This window comes from Thunnus thynnus, chromosome 22 (assembly GCF_963924715.1).
Source record: "Thunnus thynnus chromosome 22, fThuThy2.1, whole genome shotgun sequence".
In the NCBI taxonomy this organism is placed as follows: domain Eukaryota; kingdom Metazoa; phylum Chordata; class Actinopteri; order Scombriformes; family Scombridae; genus Thunnus; species Thunnus thynnus.
Window position 1 is genome coordinate 21,954,971 of NC_089538.1, and position 20,895 is coordinate 21,975,865.

At 37.0% G+C, this 20,895-nt stretch overlaps 2 protein-coding genes across 3 annotated transcripts in view; one reads left to right on the forward strand and one right to left on the reverse strand.

Annotated features, from left to right (window-relative positions):
- Positions 1-1,697: 1,697 nt before the first annotated feature.
- On the forward strand, positions 1,698-16,250 carry LOC137174032 (FERM domain-containing protein 7). The gene is made up of 12 exons (XM_067579022.1): positions 1,698-2,565; positions 8,812-8,916; positions 9,016-9,058; positions 10,291-10,369; positions 10,585-10,682; positions 11,341-11,455; positions 11,549-11,696; positions 12,616-12,711; positions 12,801-12,964; positions 13,742-13,810; positions 14,033-14,108; positions 14,208-16,250. Exons 1-12 carry the CDS (start codon positions 2,437-2,439, stop codon positions 15,411-15,413), a joined length of 2,328 nt encoding a protein of 775 aa, XP_067435123.1. The 5' UTR covers positions 1,698-2,436; the 3' UTR covers positions 15,414-16,250.
- A 2,946-nt stretch (positions 16,251-19,196) lies between these two features.
- The window catches only part of stk26 (serine/threonine protein kinase 26), a 30,241-nt gene continuing 28,542 nt past the window's right edge, over positions 19,197-20,895 (reverse strand). The window contains exons 10-12 of one of the 2 annotated variants that reach the window (XM_067579024.1): positions 20,635-20,697; positions 19,718-19,845; positions 19,197-19,446 (exon numbers count right to left, since the gene is read on the reverse strand). In XM_067579024.1, the coding sequence (XP_067435125.1) occupies positions 19,431-19,446; positions 19,718-19,845; positions 20,635-20,697 (207 nt within the window). In that variant the 3' untranslated portion in view covers positions 19,197-19,430. Of the gene's footprint in view, positions 19,447-19,708; positions 19,846-20,634; positions 20,698-20,895 lie in introns of both variants that reach the window. The other variant, XM_067579023.1, reaches the window with a different exon arrangement.

The following is a 20,895-nucleotide window of genomic DNA, read 5'->3' on the forward strand; positions in this document are numbered from 1 at the left end:
AAACTGGATCAAAATACAGTGTAGATTACAGTAATTAAGAGTTTTACAGATTAGATTGATTTTAATATGTAATACAGCCTACAATATCACTAGTAAGTGTATTTTTTTGTTAAGCAAAATGATTGAAAATCAATTGCCTAATGATATAACTGTCTAGGAAATGTATTTAATTCCACTTTAAAGCATTAATCACCGCTGTTCCTTCCTCACCACTCAAACTGTGTACTGATTGTTCTTGACATGCGCTTTAATTTGGCATTAAGGTAAACGCAATAAAAGAAATGTCAAAAAGTGATATAGTTGTTGGAATAGAAATGATTAAATGCTGGACGCAGTTGCAAATTAGAGTGCCAAGAAAAATAATAACTCTAAAAATCAAAATTAGAGTTAACAGAGCTCAACTGAACTCAGTTGAAAATGAGCTAAAGTGGATTTTAGAGATGCAGGAAAGCTTTCTGGATGAAATCATGTCATTAAAATGTCATATAATTGTTATAATGTTATCATAAGTGTGTGTGTGTGAGTGTGTGTGTGTGTGTGTGAGTGTGTGTGTGTGTGAGTGTGTGTCAGTCAAGATGTGAAAGAAAACAGAAAATGTGGCAGTGCCTTGACCAACATTTTACATGTGTGTCATCCCAGTTTGTGTGTCCGTCTTTTACACACACACACACACACACACACACACACACACACACACACAGTAAGTGCTCAGTCCGTGCTGGAGGCTAGAGGAAGCATTGTACTACTAGCCTACTTTAGGACAGGTCACTTCTCTAAAAGTGTCCAGCCACCGTGAAATTTATATTATTCCCATAGAGGACACACACACACACACACACACACACACACACACACATGATGGCATCACATATTGAGTGTATAGACTCTAACATGCCTGTTCATATAAGACATCTGAAATCACATCCGACTGAAATTTTAAAATTTCTCTTATGTCAGTTTACTTGATGCAAGAATCACCAAACTTCATGAGAACATAATGTAAAAGCCTCATTAACACACGTTAAGCTCTTTTAGGAATGTTATCATTATATTTATACATAATAAATACATTTTTTATTTTTATAATTTCTGGTAGTGAAATGTTTCCCCACTGTGCAAAGCATACAAGAGGACTGCAGTACAGTATAGTACAGTATAATATCTAATGTAGTATCATATAATTTAATATAGTAAAGTACAATACAGTATAGTACAGTACAGTGCAGTACAGTATAGTATAGTATAGTAAAGTACAATGCAGTATAGTACAATACAGTACAGTGCAGTACAGTATAGTATAGTATAGTATAATACAGTACAGTATAGTACAATACAGTATAGTATAGTACAGTATAGTACAGTATAGTACAGTACAGTGCAGTGCAGTACAATACAGTACAGTATAGTATAGTACAATACAGTACAGTATAGTACACTATAGTATAGTATAGTACAGTATAGTACAGTATAGTACAGTACAGTGCAGTACAATACAGTACAGTATAGTACAGTATAGTACAGTATAGTACAGTACAGTGCAGTGTAGTACAATACAGTATAGTATAGTATAGTATAGTACAATACAGCATAGTGCAGTACAGTATAGTATAGTATAATATAATATTATATTATATAATATAGTATAGTATAACAGTGTTAGAAAGTAATGTAACTATTTAACTATATTTACTCAAGTACTGTACTTTAAGTACTGTACTGCAGATGAAGACATAAAAAGTATGATCATTTTATAAAAATACAACATTTTTAATACACTGATACATTTAATCGATACATAAAAAAATACAATGATGTACTGTGGCTACTTCACTTTGGACAAAAAGTGAATAAATGTAAATATGAATATAAATGTAGAATAAAATGTCAGTAGGAGTTAAAATCAGCTTCACTTCAACTAGCTAACACTTTTAAATGCTGCTTACATGTTAATGTATCAATAATAACAATAAATTAATGAAATATACAATAATATAAGACTGACAGGGGCCATTCTGACGCATTATACGTCCTTTACTTTTGATACTTTTAAATACATTTATGATACTTTCACCAAAGTATAGTTTATCTTGTAATAGAGTATTTCTGCAGTGTGGTATTATGACGTGTACTTGAGTAACACTGTAGCAGTATTACAGTAGAGAAGCTGTATTACTGGTCCGCTCGTGTTCACCGTCTGGAAACAACGTCAGCGTGCCATTACGCATCTGGACAGCGCGCGCTCCAGCGGCAACGACAGACCCCGGAGGAGCAGAGGAGCAGAGAGGATGATGATGGTGACGGTAGCGGTGTGGTGGTGATGATGATGAGGAGGAGGAAGAGCGCCTTCTGCGTCTTGGGAATTTGTATTTTCAGGATGATGGATGTGATGGATCAATACTGCTGTCATTATATCTTCTGAGAGAGACAGAGAGATAGATGGGGGACCATCACCGGCGGACCCGGAGACTCGGGAGCCTCCCGATCAAGTCCCGGGTCTCCAAGGAGACGAAGCTCCGGCTGCGCGTGATCTTTCTGGATGACAGCGAGCGCACGTTCGAGGTGGAGGTAAGTTTATCAACAAAAAGGGGGAAAAAACAAACTCCTTTCTCCTAAAATCCTTGCTTAGGCTATATTTAAATTATTTAACCATATATCACTCATATTTCTTATTAACAACACAAATATATATATTCATAGTTTATCAAACATATCTCACGTTGTTTTCACATGTTCATGCTCAAATCCATATTTTAAAACCTCGATTGGGGCAATATTTCCACTAAACACTAAAAATGTTATGTGTCCACATGGCAATTATTATAATCTATAATATAATATAATCCAGACATTATGCCAACATGGAGCATTGAGGATTATAAGTGACATGTTGCAAACATGTAGGCATTATTTTTGGAAAATTCTTGTATGTTGAAGTAATTTAAACATGTGACAAAAGTAGCTTTGCCAGAATTTAAAGTTAAACTTAACGTCTAGTTGGTGACTGGTTATCATTTCAATTTTAATATTAAATTTCCAAGTGTCACAACTGTAAAATTGATGCAGAATATAAGCAAATCATGTCACTTTTGTGTGAGCTAGAAGGCTATATTTATTATATATTTATTATATAAAGAGTGATAAACTTCAGCTGGTGCTGTCTTGGAAAATTTATATTATATTTTGGTCATTTTTTCCTCACTGAAAGTTGCCTTTTATGAACTCTTTCCATCTCAGCCACAGTCCATGATTTTCAAACTAAGCTTGAACCAAAATGTAAGTAAGACAAATAATTATTCTGAAAAATCACAAAAACACTGAGTAGCTCTGGGTTTAATGCCTTGGTGAGAGCCACATGGTTGTGTATGCTGAGGCGTTACTAAGAGTGTTTCTTTTCTCTCAAACTGTCCGTGGATTTAAGCATCAATCACTGACTCACACCTCTAAGATGATGTATCCGTCAGGTGATATTTAAGTGCTAATTACTGCTGTCTCACAGCACGAAGGACTTGAATTTGTGCTTTTCAAACCATGCAAGATAATGGGAAAGAGAGAGATGGGTGAACATATGGTAGAAGCCTCTACACATTTAATTATACTATGACAGGCTGTGGCTCTGGATATAAAAATGGATGGATGGACAAGTGATCTTAGTCCACCAGCTATTTGTAAATCGTTCACTAAATTAGCGCCTAAAGTCTTTACTTCTCTTGTCTTGCATGACTTAGCTTGTGAAGACTTTAGTAATGTTTAACTCAGCTGGAAACATCTAATCAAAAGCAATCAACTATGTAAACTGGAGTCACTGTAGCATCACAAGCTGTAACATAACGGCTGAAAATAACAGGTTTAGGAGCCAAAAAATATAACTTACTTACTTAACTGACAATACTTTATAAATGGAGGTATGACTTTGTTTTTATTCATGTATGCATACATACAGAAATATGTTATATGAGTGATAGAATTCACGCAGTTAGGAATGAAAGGGAAATATCAGATTATGCTAACCTGGCAGGCGCTATTTAGTAAATTTGATGATGTCATCAAAAATGCTTGAAAATTTAAAATCTTCCCAGTTTACATGATTATTAAACAGCATTTTAATCAAGTGATATGTTCACCATATCCCATATCTTTTTTATTCTTCACTTTTAACAGGTCATGTATGAGCAAGCTAACGTTAGTTTTGTCAGTTACCTCAAGCTAACGGCTAGCTAAATGTTATACCTGGCAGTTACCTGGTAATTTTGTAATTGTGTTGTTTTTGTGACATGTAATTTAAAATCTTCCCAGTTAATATTATTAAACAGATTTTAATGAAGTAACAGGTCAAATATGTTGGCCATAATTACCTCTTTTACTCTTTTAACGGGTCATATATTAGCAAGCTAACGTTAGTTTTGTCAGTTATCTCAAGCTAACGTCTAGCTAAAAGTTAAAACTGGCAGTTACATAGTGAAAATATTAGTACAACTAATAAATGTAAGAACAGTTTGTGCAGTGCCCGTTTTAATTAACAACGTGTAAATTTCCATTTATTAAAAACATAACTTTTAAGTTTAAAGTCTTAACAGCGGGCGCCTGGACTTTTGTCACACTTTTTTCTGTTCAGTCAAATTAAGGAGAAGCAACCACAACAACTCACAACAAACTTCTGTACTTCTGTAACACTCTGTGTTTATCATTTTATCGTTCAGGTGTAATTTTCTGACAGAAAAGTCATCAATATCAGAACTTGTCCTAGCTAAATAGTGTAAAAGTGGAGATTCCCCAAAAATCAACAGGACAGAGATCAATCCAATTTCATATCTTCCTAACAAGGGAAGACAAGTGAAAGATTCACTGTGATTGGAAGTAATGATGAAATTTTAATTAAATATCTTAGTATAGTTTGAACGAAACAGACAAATACTAAATATTGTCATATTATTCTATCCAAACTGTTAGTGATATTTGCCAGCTGTGGGGTGAGTTAACAGCTGGATGTAAACTCTCTGATATCTACAGTATGAACTGCCATGTGCTCTGCTATCAGCTACAGAAAAGCAGAGTGACGAGCTGCGTTTTCAACATGATGACGTTGCCTGCAAGGCAATCTAAAAAGAGACTCTCAGTGTCTCAGTGTGTATATGTGTGTGTGTGTGTGTGTGTGTGTGAGGGTTGCAGTATTGTGTTTGTAAAGTAGCTCCATTTTCAATGCCCATGCTTTTTCTGTCGGTTGTCCCAGCAGCCTCCAGGACATTAGCAGCATCTTTAGAAGAGGAGGAGGAGGAGAGAGAGAGACGAAGGAAGAAATATAGAAACAATACTAGAGAGAAAGAGGATGCAAGTGGTCAAAAATAAATCCTTCCCACCCGGTGATAAATATAGTGTATTTGGTAAACAGGGGAGGTAAAACATGTGTGTGTGTTATAGAGAAAACCCACATAATTATAAAAATAGGTTTCAAGTTGCTACAGTGCATGTTTGCTCCTCTGACCCTGATTTTCTAACCTTCAGGGTGAAACCCCAATTAATGATCAGACAAGACGTGGAGAAAGAGAGAAGATGGATGAAATGATGTAATGGGGGTTGATGTATAGACACTCAGAGCAAATAATGGAGGGGATAGAAAGACCCAAGTAAAACATATATTCAAGTGTATTTTATGGAAAGTCAAGTAGATTTTATGTATATTAGCCCCAAATCACAAAATTGGCATTTACAAAAGTTTACATGTACAGCACCTTTCAACAACTTGGTTATTTAAATTGATTTATATAAGAAATAAAAGGCATGAAGACAATTAAGAATTTGATCCATTCTGTCTGATAACATTTAGTCTAGAAGAGCCGCATGATTAAAAGCAGGCACGGGAATGTCGCACCCAACATGAGATTTAAAAACTCCTCATATACTGTGAAAGACTGTGATGTGAAAGTTCTGCACTGCATGTTTAACATTAATTCAGTCGTATTTCTGTCCACCTGGTGAATCTACATTCACTCTTCTTTTAGCTCTGTTTTGGTCTCCACCAACTCCTGAGGGAGACATCTGGCTCTTTTAATGCTAACCTGTCTAACTTTTGCTGAACAGTGGCCACTAGAGTGGCAATTACAGGATAATGGTAAAGTGCAACAGTAGCACACAGCAACTCTATAAACTTTGCTAACATTAGGTAACATTAGCCACCATATGCTACTAGTCACACCAGACCAGGTGAAGCTAGAGCAGCAAAATCTGAGCAAGCAGGCTTTTTTATTGCTTATTTACTCAACTTTTCATTTGTAAGAGAAAAATAAGTGTTATCTCTTCTTGCTTTAACTGCTGCATTGTCCACTTTCTTCACCAGCTAGTCGCTAACGTTGTCCCTCTCTTTGGTGCTGAAAACAGCTCGAAACATGATTGATGAGAGCGGAGTTTGAGGGCTTGAAAGATGAAAACAATGAGCTAAAAAACACAGAATCATGTATGTGACCCCTTTGCACATTATATACACTGTACATATTAATTTAATCCATTTTTAATATAAATATTATTGATTAGTGCAGCTTTAAAGTGAAGTACATTTATTTAAATGAGCAAAAGCAGAATTAATAAAGCCTACAGTACGATTAAGTCTTTAGCTACACACAATGGTACTGGATTCTTAAACTCAGTGTCACCAGAAAGCAACATCTACACTGTTGCTGTAACTTTAACATTATAGATGTAGTTAAAGGAATTTTACAACTCTGTCTTGTTTGAGACAAGTTATATTTCACCGTTGTTTCCTATCACATATTCCACAGATACATTTTCCCGTCAGCAGATTGGACATTAAAGTTGAATTCCGCTCCATTTAAACTAACTGCTCTGTTGTTCCCGTAATCATCGGTTATGCCTGTGTTCTCTTTATAATCGGTTCCAGCTGCTCTGTCCCTCCTCTTCCTCCCTCTCTCTCTCATGACGAGTTAATGAGGGACGTCCAGTGACCCCCGTCGGAGCGCTAAACACCAGCTAGCAGACAGCAAACACTAAAAAAAAACCTGGTAACGCTGCAGTGAGGGAACAATGCTCAAACACCATCTCGGTAATTAAAGAGACGAGAGACAGAAAGAGAGAGAAGGAGAAAGAGAGATGGATAAAAAGAGGGATGGGAGGAAGGAGAGAATGAGGGAGATGTAGGAAGAGAGAGGGGACAAAGAGGAATTTAGTAATTATATATACAATATATTTCTCAAATATTTTTAAAAAGAGGGCTCTGGCATAGTATGACAACAGTGAACATGATTTAATAGAGCTCACTGTTTAAAAGATAATAATAAAGAGACGAAAAATCCCCCACAAAGTTAAGGAAATGTAACTTTTACAGTGTGTAACAGTGTAAAGGTCAAAGGTGGAGGTAAAGATATGGTAAAATTAAAAGAATGAGGAAAGGGCAATGAGGTAGAGAGAGTAGAGAAGAGAGGAGGAAAGCAAGAAAGAGAGAGAAGGAATAATATAACAGGACAGGATGGTAGAATAGAATAGAATAGAATTACTGTATGAGTCAGAGCAGATACTCCCTTTAACTTCAGAGCTTCTCTTTATCTCTCATTAGCTATAAATCACCATCTGATGAACTCTTACCAGAGAAATAAACTCAGGTGTTTGTAAATGTCCTCCGTCCTCTGTGATCCCTTGTTTTATTACACTCTGGCCAGTAAACATGATTAAATAAATAGAGTAATGGAAGAGACAAGAACCTGAATTGACAAAATCTGAATGAAGTTGGAGAATAAATATCCATCTCATCAAATCATTTCAGTCTATAGTTGAGTTCTAAAAACCTTTTATTTCTTTTAAAATTGAAAAAAGTTTGAGTGCAGGAGGAATATTTCAACTTCATTCCTGTAGACATTAACTTGTTTATTGAGTTTGACTAATACTAGTGTTTCTGGTTATAACAGATATATCGATATCGCCACATTCATCAACCGATAAATAATTTCAAATTTCAGAAATTTAAGTTTTAAGTGTTTAAGTTTTCATTAGTTCATTAGTTTGTCCACCAAAGACCAATGACAGACAAATGTTCTGCTGAAGTACATCGTCACAAAACTTTAGAAACCAAATTTAGGAGACTTTTATCAAAAAAGTTTGTTTATGTTCAAGCAAGACTAAGACAGTCATGCTAACGTCTGTAAGGCTGTACGTTGGTGTTTTGAGTTAAATGCTAATGTCAGCACGCTACCATGCTAACAGTGACAATCCTAGCATGCTAATGTTTAGCAACTATAATGTTTTCCATGTTCGCCATCTTAGTTTAGCGTGTTAGCATGCTAACATCTGCTTAGCACTAAACACAGTGCCGGTGAGGCTGATGGGAATGCCATTAGTTTTGTATTTGTTCATAAACCAAAATATTGGACAAATACATTTTGAACTGATGATGGCAGGACATGAAATGCTAAAGGATCAGTCAGGCTCTATAGACTCCAGATCTGCATGGGATTTTTTGTTCTATGATATAATTTCTTGCTTATTCACAACAAAGTCTTGATTGGAAGATGATTCTAAAATAGTGAGCCAACATGCGTTTATCTAAGCGTCTAACAAAACAGGTAAAAAAATGGACTGGAGGAGTTTATTTTTAGTTTTCATTCAGAAACGATGGGCATCCAGTTCATGTGACCTATAATATTGACTACAGCATTATATAAAGTTCTTGTGAACTAAGTAACAGAGAAATTGAGCCTTAACACAGTCTGAGCCAAGTGTCCCTGGACACCAGTTTTAAGTGTCTTCATTAAAAAATCCAATAATCCTTCTCACTCACTCCCTCTTTAATTCTCTCTCTCTCTCTATCAGCAAAAGGTTTTAGGTTGTGACTTCTTCAACAAAGTTTGTGGTCATCTGAAACTGCTGGAGAAAGAATACTTTGGACTGGAGTTTAGACACCACAGTGGCAACTATGTAAGAAACACAAAATCAAACAGAATACTTTAATTTTTTTCAGACATACAGGCACATAGAATACCAAATTGTTCTTTTTGTTGTTGTTTTTTTTTGCAGGTGTGGTTGGAGCTACTGAAGCCGCTGACAAAACAGATTAAATGTAAGTCATACTGGATGTCTTATTACATTTAAAATGGGAAACTCAACAAACAACAATTAAATGATCAGAAAGATGTACGGATAATAGTTCAGCAAACAGAATAATGTCTTTTAAAAGTTTAAATGAAAGGAAAATACAACACTTTTTACATGTTGCTTGCTTATATGGGCTCACTTAATTGCTTGATTACCAGCAGGTGTGTGTTTAAATCAGCAATTCCTAATTAGCACTAACTGAAACAGCTGGTTCACGTTCAATATGACACCAAACAAATCCCTTCAGAAGTTGATCTGGACAGTTATTCTAACATTTAAGGCCAATTTATATGGAAAATTTTAAATGCCTGAATGAAAACAAGACAAGCAATAAAATGAAATACAATACACATTATTTATATTTCCTTTTTATTTATGCATTTACTGTGTCATAATTGAATGAAAAACATGTTAAATCGCAATTATTTAGCATGACTGCAAGGTAGATAACTAGAATTGCCTGAAGGGCTGCATGCCAATCTACAGGATAGATTAATTTTGCACATATGTTAGTAGCTATTCTTCCTTCATTAAACCAACTGTCTGATGTACGCTAACGCTAACTAGCTAACACTAATCAGCCATCAACACTTACCAAGAATTGTACCAAGAAGATCCCTCTAAGTGTTTCTTTGTAAAGCTTCCTGCAACACAATCCATCAATTAAAACTGCACAAATTTTTTCGTGTCAATTTCAACATTAGTGAACGTTGACACGCAAATTTGTGCCATTGGTGATGAAGCCAGAATGTCCAAAATCAAAGAAGTTATCATAGCTTATCAGCTGTGTTGCACTATGAACCTTTTATACAAACATCTCTTTTGGAGTATAAATTCATAGTGAGTGCAGCCTTTTCTTCAAGCATTATCCTTGAGATGTTTATCCCAGTCGTCTTATTATAATTGTAGAGACCTGGGAAGTTTTACTTTGTCCATTTTGTGCTTGCCAAGCAGAAATATTGTTCTCTAGACCTAAATCATACCAGTAAGAAAACAGAGAAGTTTAGAAACATAATTGGCTGTGACTTGGTTGTGCTGGTTTTTCACTACATGCTCTTTTCATCGAACTTCAAAAATATACTTGGTGCTTTTCCTTTCCATCTTATCTTTTATCTCTCAACTTATTTCACCCTCTGTCCGTCATCCTCTTCATTCTGTGTGTCTGTAATCTCTCATTTCTTTTTCTTCCTCTGTTAGACTCCAATGATCTGTTCTTCAGGTTTATAGTCAAGTTCTTCCCACCAGACCCTGGACAACTTAAGAGGGGCCTCACCAGGTACCAGTCTGCATGTTTGTATGTGTTTCATTGTCATCCAGCTCTGATACAATGAAAAAAGAAAACTGCGTGCAGACTGAATTACAAAACTTTAAACACTGTTGACCCAATTATTTCCCCTCTAGTGGTTGTCTGCAGTAGTCGTAGCAACAAGGCACATCTGTAACCATAAATCATCTTACTGTGTGTGTGTGTGTGTGTGTGTGTGTGTGTAGGTATCTTTTTGCCTTACAGATTAAGCAGGACTTGTCTAACGGGAGTCTGACCTGTAATGACAACAGCGCCGCCCTGCTGGTGTCTCACATACTGCAGTGTAAGCATAAAAATACAACACGCTGTTAAAATCTACATGTCATTTCTAAATGATCAACACTTTCATATTCGTCTTCAAGAGGTAAATCACTAAACTAATCCCTAAATTCACCTATACAAAGTCATAATTATCATTAATTAAGGTGTATAATAGAGCTGCAATGATTAGATGAGTTAATCAATTAGTGGATCGACAGAAAATTAATTGGCAACTATTTTGATAATCAAATTGTTTTATTTCTTAGGTAAAAATGCCCAAAATTTGTAGTTAGAACTGAATGTATTTGGGTTTTGGACTGTTCTTCTGGGACTTTGGAAATTAGAACAGGTATTTTTGCTATTTTCAGACATTTTATAGACAGAATGATTAATCAATTAAATTAAGAAGATAATTGGCAGATTAACGGATAGTGATCATAACTGTTAGTTGCAGCCCTAGTGTATAGTATGTAAGATATCAAAGAAGTGCAAATTTAATTATCTTCAACAATTCTAGTCACTTTATGAGGCAAAAATTGCTTTACATTCACCACATATAAAGTGGTGATTTTGCCACAACAAAATGCATCTTGGGATTGTACAGAGTCATTTATTTAAACATTGTTTTACCAGGTAGTTTTTTTTATGTGTGTGTGTGTGTGTGTATGTGTGTGTTACAGCAGAGCTAGGGGACTATGATGAGGAGCTGGATTGTCACCATCTGGAGATGAAGCAGTACGTCCCCAACCAGGAATATCTTGACCATAAAATCATCAAATTCCACAAGAAACACAGGTAAACACAAAAACAAATTAAATGTTTGTAGGATTGGTGTAAAGTCAGATTAGGGATATGTTTGGTCCTTTGATCCTCTCTTTGTCTCTGTAGAGGTGTGTCTCCAGCAGACTCTGACATCCACCTGCTGGAGGTGGCGAGGAAGCTGGACATGTACGGCATCAGGCCTCACCCAGCCCACGACGGGGAGGGGATGAGGATCAATCTGTCTGTCACACACTCTGGAGTACTGGTCTTTCAGGTATATGGTTTATGGTCTAGAACAAACACATAAATAAGGACATTAACATTTTCACATACACAAGGATTAACCTTCCATGGGGCTGGAAATGAAAAGGTCTTGCTGGAATACAGTCTAGCAGCTGTTCTTAATTACACAAACTGCATGGCTGTAGTCATTCAATCACTTTGGTACAGAGTGAAATGTAAGAAATCTCTGCAAATCAAATGGATTGCCTTGAAATTTTATACAGACATTTATTACCCAGATGATGAATTCTAAAGAATTCGGTGTCTGACCTTTCCAACATTTCAGTTATTAATCAGATGAAGCTAATGACCAAAGCTAATGACCTACTTGTTCCAATCAATATTTTAGTGTATTTTATGTCTAATGTGAAAGGGGTCGTAGAGATGAAAGAGAATTATTACCTACATCTGCAATTCCCATCAGCTCTACAAAGATTTTTAGCATCTTTCAGCTCATTGTTTTGGTTTTAAAGTCCACAACTTTGTTGTTTTGATTCACTCTAACTGCTCTCATCAGCGCAGTTTCCAGTGAAAAAAGCTCTGATAAAGCCACTGTGCTCTACATGTCTGGCACCAAACATCAGACAGACAACATCGGTGACTTGAATGTGGAGAATGTAGCTGCTAAAGAGCGAAGAACATGTGAGACATGGGTAAAAAGGCAATTTTCTGAGGCAATAATACATCAACATTGAGTTTACAGTTTGTTCTGCTGCCCCCAAGTGGCCAGAATCAATTAAAGCAGGTTTAAGATTGAGGGACCTGTGAAATTGTATCTAACAGGATGTTTGGTTAGAGGTTAGGTTAAACATTCCCTGTTTTTCTAGAGAGTGACTGTTTTCTAGGATAATATGTTCAATTTTAGCCTCTTATTAGCACTGAAGGACATGTTTTTTGTCTGTGTGGTCCAGGGAAACACCAAGATCAACACTTTCAGCTGGGCGAAAATCCGCAAGTTGAGCTTCAAACGCAAACACTTCCTCATCAAGCTACATGACAAAGTTGGGGTGAGGTTTTCACTTGGCCTAATCTTCTGTGATTGTTGTAAACTCCTTGGAGTATTTATTAATCTACATGTTGTGTAATGTCCATCCAGCCATCATGTAAAGACACACTGGAGTTCTGCATGGCCAGTCGAGATGTGTGTAAGTCGTTCTGGAAGACGTGTGTAGAGTACCACGCTTTCTTCAGACTGGCTGAGGAGCCGAAGACAATGCACAAAACATTGCTGTCCTGCAAGGGCTCCAGCTTCCGATACAGGTAAAACACACAAATACACACACAGTGCTGTGATCTACAGGTACATTCTCACCAAAAACTTATGCATCTAGATTTTTTTGTTGTTCAAACAATCTTTTTGGATTTGTTTATGTTTTTCCATTGACTTTGTATGCAATTTTGCAATCCTTAAAATTTGTTAGTGCTCAGTCTGAACTAACCACCCAAATTTGATAAAACTATACAAAGGGAAAGCAGAGGAGGATTTTGAACTGCAATGATCAGTCGATTGGTTGTTTTGAGTCATTTTTTAAAGAAAAAAATACAAAATTCTTGTGTTCCGGCCTCTTTAAATGTAAATATTTTCTGGTTTCTTTAGTTCTCTGTGATAGTAAACTGAATATCTTTAGATTGTGGACTATTGGTCAAGTCAAAACAAGACATTTTAAGTTCCAGGTTTGGAAAACAGTGATCAACATTTTTCACTATTTTCTGACATTTTATAGACTTAATTGAGAAAATAAATGACATTAATTGATTTAAAATAATCGTTAGTTGCAGCCCTAGGTGGATTACCTATTCTCAGTGAAAAAGGGCTGCTCTCAAGTCAACACTAAAGACCAAACATGACTGATGGCTTCCTCTAACCATCCTTCAGTCTGGAGTAAAATTTTGAGATGATTAAGGGGTTTGATTGTTCTTGAGATGATGAGAACTTTGTAGGTTTGCTTTTAGTTGGAAGCTGTACTGTTTCTGTAAAACCATGACAAATATGGCCACTGATGATTTTCAATGTTTTGTTAATTTAATGTGTGACAGTGGACGGACACAGAAGCAGCTACTGGAGTGCATGGGATCCCGGGAGAAGAAGCCTTTGCACTTTGAGAGGTGAGAGCAAATTCATCAACACAAGTCAAACATATGAAACCTTTCAATCAAAGTACACACACTGATTATGATGCTAAATACCACCATAAAGGGTGTTAACTCCACACTGATCCACCAAAAAGCCCTAGCTGTTGTTCATGCTGTTGAATTTTAAGGTTTACTTTTTTTGTTATTGAAGGTGTGTGTCATTTTCTCTATTTTCCCGCCTTTCTCCCCACCCAGGACTTACTGTCAGTCAGACTATGATCCCAGACAGTGTCGATCTTCCCCAGATCTCCTCACCGATGTCTCCAAACAGGTAATAAAAACCACTATTTACAGAAAGCAGTTTAAACAGTTAGGCATACAGAGAAAGAAAAGAACTGACACTTTGAATTTGTGCGTTTTACTTTTTCAGCTGTATGAGCACTCCCACCCGTTCCCTCGGTCGAGTCGTGCCTTGGCGGTCCACAGTCAGGACGAGCTGGACCCGCATCACCGGGGATTAGACAACATTGAAATCGAGGGAGGAGGGGCTAAACGAAGCTATTCATCTGTTGAGGTTGCCCAGAAGTCCCGCCCTCTCTCCCAAGTCACTCCCCTCTCGCCATCTTTCCACCCATTAACCCCCTCACCCAAGATAAGATCTGCCTCTACATCTGTGATGGAAGACATGAAAGGGGGACGAATTGGGGCGCAACGCCAAGCTCAACGCCTAGCTGGTGTCTATGGCAACCGTTCACGGCGCCGGCCAAACCCACAGCCACACCCAGATGCAGCGCAGCAGTTGGTTCTTCTCTACCCAAACAGCCCTGCCTACCAGTACCACCCCATCCTTCCAACATTCCCATTTGCCGGTTCCTCACCACTCAACCGACACCCCTACTTGTCAGACTACGTTGCTGTTTCTTCACTGGAGCGTTTCCCACAGTCAAGACGACAAGATTATGTGACGATGGATGGCCTACCTCGGCCGTCTTTTTACCCACTAAGCCAAGATTCGCCATCTGTCTCGCCAATCAGGAGGAACCTTCGCCCCTCAGGCGGGCTGGGTTTGACTAGGGTTTACCAGTCAGGAAGCAACAGTGCAAGGTTCTTGGGCGTTGGACGTACTGAGGCGGGGCATTACAGCGACGACTCCAGCTTTCTTCCGGGCCTGCCTCGCCGCGTGGCCAGCCAACCAGATGTTAAGTTTCACCTCTCAAGGAGTTCTAACCCCGCCTTTAACCCTGCCTCTGAGTTCCGACCCCTTGGTTACTACCCCCATCTGACACGCCCCTCCAGACCCACCTACCTCCCGCTAAACTCCTCCCCTCTGCCCGATCGCCCCACTTCGCTATGCATGATCAGTGGCACTACGGGTAACTACAGCGATTCGGACCCAGAGGTTTTCTACCCATATTACTGCCCGCCACCCCCACTAGGGAAAGTGGTACGGTCCACAGGACTAGCCAGGATGAGGTTTTCCTCAGGGAGCCTCCAGCTGGATGAGGAGGAAGAGGGGGAGGAGGAGGAGGAGGAGGCAGGAGTGAAGGGGAAGACAATGAGGGATGAAGAGCTAAAGAAAGAGGAAGAAGAAAAGGAGATGAAAGGTGCTTCGAAGGTTACTGAGGTCACACTGTAGGGAAAGAAAACATTTTACACATGAAACAGGTTCATATAAAGATCACATTAAAAACTGGCAGGTTGGCTCAAAACAAACACATCCACCACAGACTGCAGATAACACAAGACAATTGTGATAAATGTGATGGTTTCGTGTGTATAAGAAGTGTATTGTTTTAAGGTGTACTGGCAGATGAAATGAATAGTTTTCACCTTGTTTTAGCAAAAGAAAACTAATACTGACTGTCAATTAGTAGTCATATTACGGGTACAAACTTACAGTTAATACTTGTAAAATGATATCTGCTATTATCCAAGGTCAAACAAGCTGTACCAAGATGTAACAATAGAGGTTGCCATTGCTACACCAAGAGGAAATTAAACTTTTAGTGACATTAGAAGCCTGGCAGTATAGATTAAAGCTGTCTGTTGGTTGGAATAAACAACTGGTTGACTTGTAGTCCAAGATATTTGCCTTGTGAAGCAATGTCCCAAACAAAAATGTAAGATGACATACAGCCTCCTAAAAGCCAAGGTAAAGGAAAACTAAGGTCTGTTACAACTTGTGTTTTATTTCTGTAAATCCAGCCATCAGTTCCACAGCATTGTACTGACCAAAATGATTGTTCAATATTACTAAAAATTGGTCAGACAGGGCAACAAACGTCAGGTTAGCCAAACTTAGTTGGACGGAAAGTGAAGATAAGTGGTAAGATTATTAACCGAAGACAAAGGTTATAGACTGGTGTGCTGGTTCAATTTCAACACTCTTTTCCTTTAGCAATGAAGGATTATTAATGACATGATGGGTGTGGTCACTCTCAGTTTTACCTCTAAATAAACTACGTTTACAAGTTGTCGACAAATTATTGATCATCTATCTTACCAGTTGGGTTTCTGGCACTGTTGGACCCATTTTTAGCAATGTTGCTAAAGATTTTGTCACAATGTTGGTGTGTACATCATAACCAATAGAACCAATGACTGATGCTACAAAGATAAAAAACAATAAACCATAGTTTTCCTTTAATTACTAAGCCCCATTTGGCCATGTAGTGAGAATGAGGAAAGTCACTTTACTGCCACTTAAAAGAAAATTTTTATGACTTTGATTCAAAGTCTTGTGTGTGATGCGTTTATAGATTTGGACAACTTATTGGATAACTTTCTGGGTAATGTAGTTGGGTAATGTTTCTGAAAATAAATGGTTCTTGTGAAATCTGTTGAAAAATGTGAATTTAAAAGACCTTTTTGGCTTATAAAAGATTTGTCAATAAAGGATTATACACAGGAAGATGACTGTGGTCTGAGAGGGGTCTGGTACATTCAGAATAATTTATTACATTACTTACAATTGCATACTATTATATAATGGGTGATTTCACCCAAGCAATTAAATGATATATACAGTTATAATAAAAGTAAAAGTAACTGAAATCTAAATATAAGTACAGATTCTCAAAAATTACTCACAATATACCTCCAAATTTCAATTTCAAAAACAGTTTTTGACCTCCAAACTTTGTACATGTGTACTGATACCGATTGTTACTCCTGATCATTTTCCTTTCAGCAAAATAATGGAGTAAGAGAAACACCACAAATTTCTCAATCAAACTTAAATATTTATTCATAAAACTCTACGTCCCGCTACAAAAAAAGAAAAAAGAAACGAGTACATTTCTTCAAAATCTTACATCTTTCATTTTACACCCCCCCTCCTCCCCTCCCCTCCCCCAAACAAGCATTGTCGTATCCCTTATGGTAATATAAAAAGACAAAAATATACAATGACCAACTTTTATAGTGTCTTTGGTACAAACTGTCAGTAATACTTTTAATTACAGTTCCCTTTATGCACATGAAAACAATCTGTGCTACTTTTTGATGTCCCAACTCAACAATAAGTTGAGAGTTCTTAATGTTTTCCCAAACTCAATGTGTATTAAAAAACAGACTTTTCATGAGCAAGTGGAAGACCTTTGTGTGCTTGTACCTTGCTTACAGGAACATTTTCATTTTGTTCAATTGCCATCACTGAAATTATATTTCCACCAGATACTTTCTGAACTACACACTTCCCAGAAAACAATCAAATCTCGTCACCCATAGCCAATACTTAAATTACCTCCAGACTTATGTCATTGTCAAAATTTCTCCATTACTACCATTTCATTCGACCAAAAAGTTTGACGCTAACGTCTTAGCAAACACAGACATTGATTTTATTAAAATGGCAGCTGTTTGGAACACTCAAGGTGGGGAAACTTTAACATAACTAGCATTATTTAAATAAATTTGAGGATTTCAGACATACAACATGGAGTAAATTAAGCTAGCTACTTTGGGGACAGCTACAACAACAACTAGATAGTAAGCTAACTGGTTAGCAAGCTACTTGTTGATTAGCCAGAGCCTAGTTGCTCCCAAAAAGTAGTCAAAAAATGGGTCTTTACTCTTAAAGGTGCAGTGTGTAGGATTTAGTGGCATCTGGTGGTGAGGTTGCTGATTGCAACCAACTTGAATACCCCTCCCCTCACCCTCCCTTTCCAAGCGTGTAGGAGCACCTACAGTGGCCTCTCTAGAGCCGAAGTTTGGTTTGTCCATTCTGGGCTACTGTAGCGATATGGCAGGGCAACATGGCAGGCTCCATGGAAGAAGACCTGCTGTTTATGTAGATTTAAAGGGCTCATTCTAAGGTAATGAAAAGACAACAATTCTTATTTTCAGGTGATTATACACTAATTAAAACATACTTATGAATGTTATATTCCATTCCAAGTCTGTTCTGCTAGATGCCACTAAATTCTACACATTGGACCTTTAAGGAAAAAGTTAGACATTTTGAGAAATACGCTTTCTGGCGAAGAGTTAGATGAGAAGATACCATGTGTGTCCGTTAAACAGCTAACAGCCACTTAGCTAACCGGCTGATTTGTTTCCAACTGTTAACTGTTCAATGGGAATCTCCGGAAATAAAAAACATTTCTAAAATTCCCAAATTAGTAAAATGTTCAAAAAAGTAACTTGAGTTTCCTCTCAAAATTGTTTCAGTGGTGGATTATAAATATTTATACCTTTTCTAATTTCCATTACTAAAATCAGAGTGACAATTACAAAATTTAACCCTGAAAGCTGAAACCTTTATGTAGTACACTTTGATGGGTAGACCCAACATTGACTGAATTCCGGTATCAGGGAACTGTAATTTTAAAGCATTACTGAAGACAACAAAACAAATGCAATATTGGCATATTATCTGTCTCAAGTGCTACTGAACAAACATATAGACATCTACAAAGTCCAGGCAAGTCATGACACGAAACATAGCACTGCTGATGGACGAGAGCCCTCTTCTTTATATTTTTCTGTGTACGGTTTTAACAAAAACATGACGTCACCATGAAAAAGTGACATCTTCTTGTTGATAATTACAAAGAATTAAGGCACATTAAAAGTAATTTAGAAGGTTTAGAAATATTAGAAAACTGTCTGACAAAAATGGCCTGCTTTATTTTAAACATATTCAAAACTCAAGACATGATTACATTTTTAGAGAAGTTCGTGTCTCTAAACAGGAGAAATGAATCGTTTTGATTGTATTTTCAAACCTTCAGACCAAAAATGCAGCTGTTATTCGAATCCAATTTAGGGAGAAAAAGTTCTTCAACCAGCAGCAGTGATTATATATATATATATATATTATATATATATATATATATATATATATATATATTATATATATTATATATATTATATATATATATATATATATATATATATATATATATATATATATATATATATATATATATAATATATATAGTGTATATATTACATTAGTAGTGTGTGTGTATGTGTGTGTGTATGTGTGTGCGTGTATGTATGTATATATGTGTATGTGTGTCAGGTGTGTGTACAGCGAGGAGACATCGCACAGCAAATCTCCTCCGTTTCCAATCGTCCAGCAGCGTCACCGTACGGAGACACAGTCTCTCTTCATTCCACGCACTTCCTTTTTCGATTTATCCACTCCTCAGTTGGTCGTGAATCTGGGGGCGAGTGACGGAAATCAGGAGAGGGAGAGAAGGAAGACGTTTGGTAAACAAATGATCTGATGTAGGAGGACATAGACATCTTAGTTTCTGAACACGTACTAAGACTGAGAGAGAAAGAAATCAAGACAAAAGACGGTGAAGAATTACAGAAAAATAAAAAGAACCTAAAGAAGCTCAAGAAAACAACAGCAAGATATTAATTCTGAACAAAAGAAAGCAAAATACAAGAAGATAATTTAGAAAATGACAAACGTACTTCTGGTACCTGGCAATGATGTGTGTGACCATCCTGTCCGTGATGCCTGGACAGACGTCTTCAGCCAATCGGATGTTGCGTTCCAGCTCCTCGATGGCCAATCGCTGCTCAGAGTGCTCCTTGTGCTGCTGCTTCAACTACAGAAGAAGAAGAAGACAATATAATATTTCTGCCATCTGCAACCTCTGTTTTTGCAGAAAACGAGCAATTCTGTAGGAAGATCATGACTTTTGTCTCGGTGTGTTATTGAGGACAGATGTTTTCAGTAATTTAGGGGTTTTAATAACCTGTGGAGGAGTTTATATTCTGCATTTACACACAAATTACACATGCTGAGCTTTTTCTATCCTGATTCAAATATTTTGGAGTCAAATTTCTTGAAGGACGGACCCATTTTTTTTTGTTTTTTTGAGATTCTCATATCATTCTGTAGCTTCCCAGTAATGTTCCATATGTATTCAAAACCGAACATTAAAATTTTAGTTGAAGTACCAGGAAGGTCATCAGCGCTCTAAATTGCATCACAGCTTTTTGGGTGTTTACATTTGAACAACCCGGAAAAGAACGCAGATGGACTCGTCCTTTAAATATGATGATTTTTAGGCTGAAAACATGAATTAGTTCATATTTTCCCTCAAAATAAATCTATAATACAATCATGTAGGGAGATCAAATTTGAAGCAAGTTAAATTAATACAGACAATGTGGTGGAAAAAGAAACTACAAACTTTTTCTGGTGACCAAAAAGAAGCGACTATTCAAATGTAAACATCTCACAATTTAACTCTAAACTGCTGGTCCAAGCAAACTGCTGATCATATTTTGCAGAGTTGTTAAGGATATCTCTTTTGTTTTTGCTGAGCACATGTGGTTTCTGTTATGCGTATCATTTGATCTTTTATACTTGCATGACTTTGTGTACTAACCTCAGTGAAGACAGGAGAGATGACTGTGGTCAGACTGGCGGACTTACTCAGCTGATCCTGACCCTGCAAAAGATAAAGAAGAGGAAGAGGAAGATATGGAGGATGAAAAGAGGAAAAACAAGGTGGGGGATTTAATTATTGCAGTTCTATATCACTAAAAACAAAACAAAATTGTACAACAGGATATCTACCATTCTAAAAGTTTGACAGAAAAAAGCTTAATTAATAAAAAATAGTTCTTTTGTAAAATGACCATTTTTA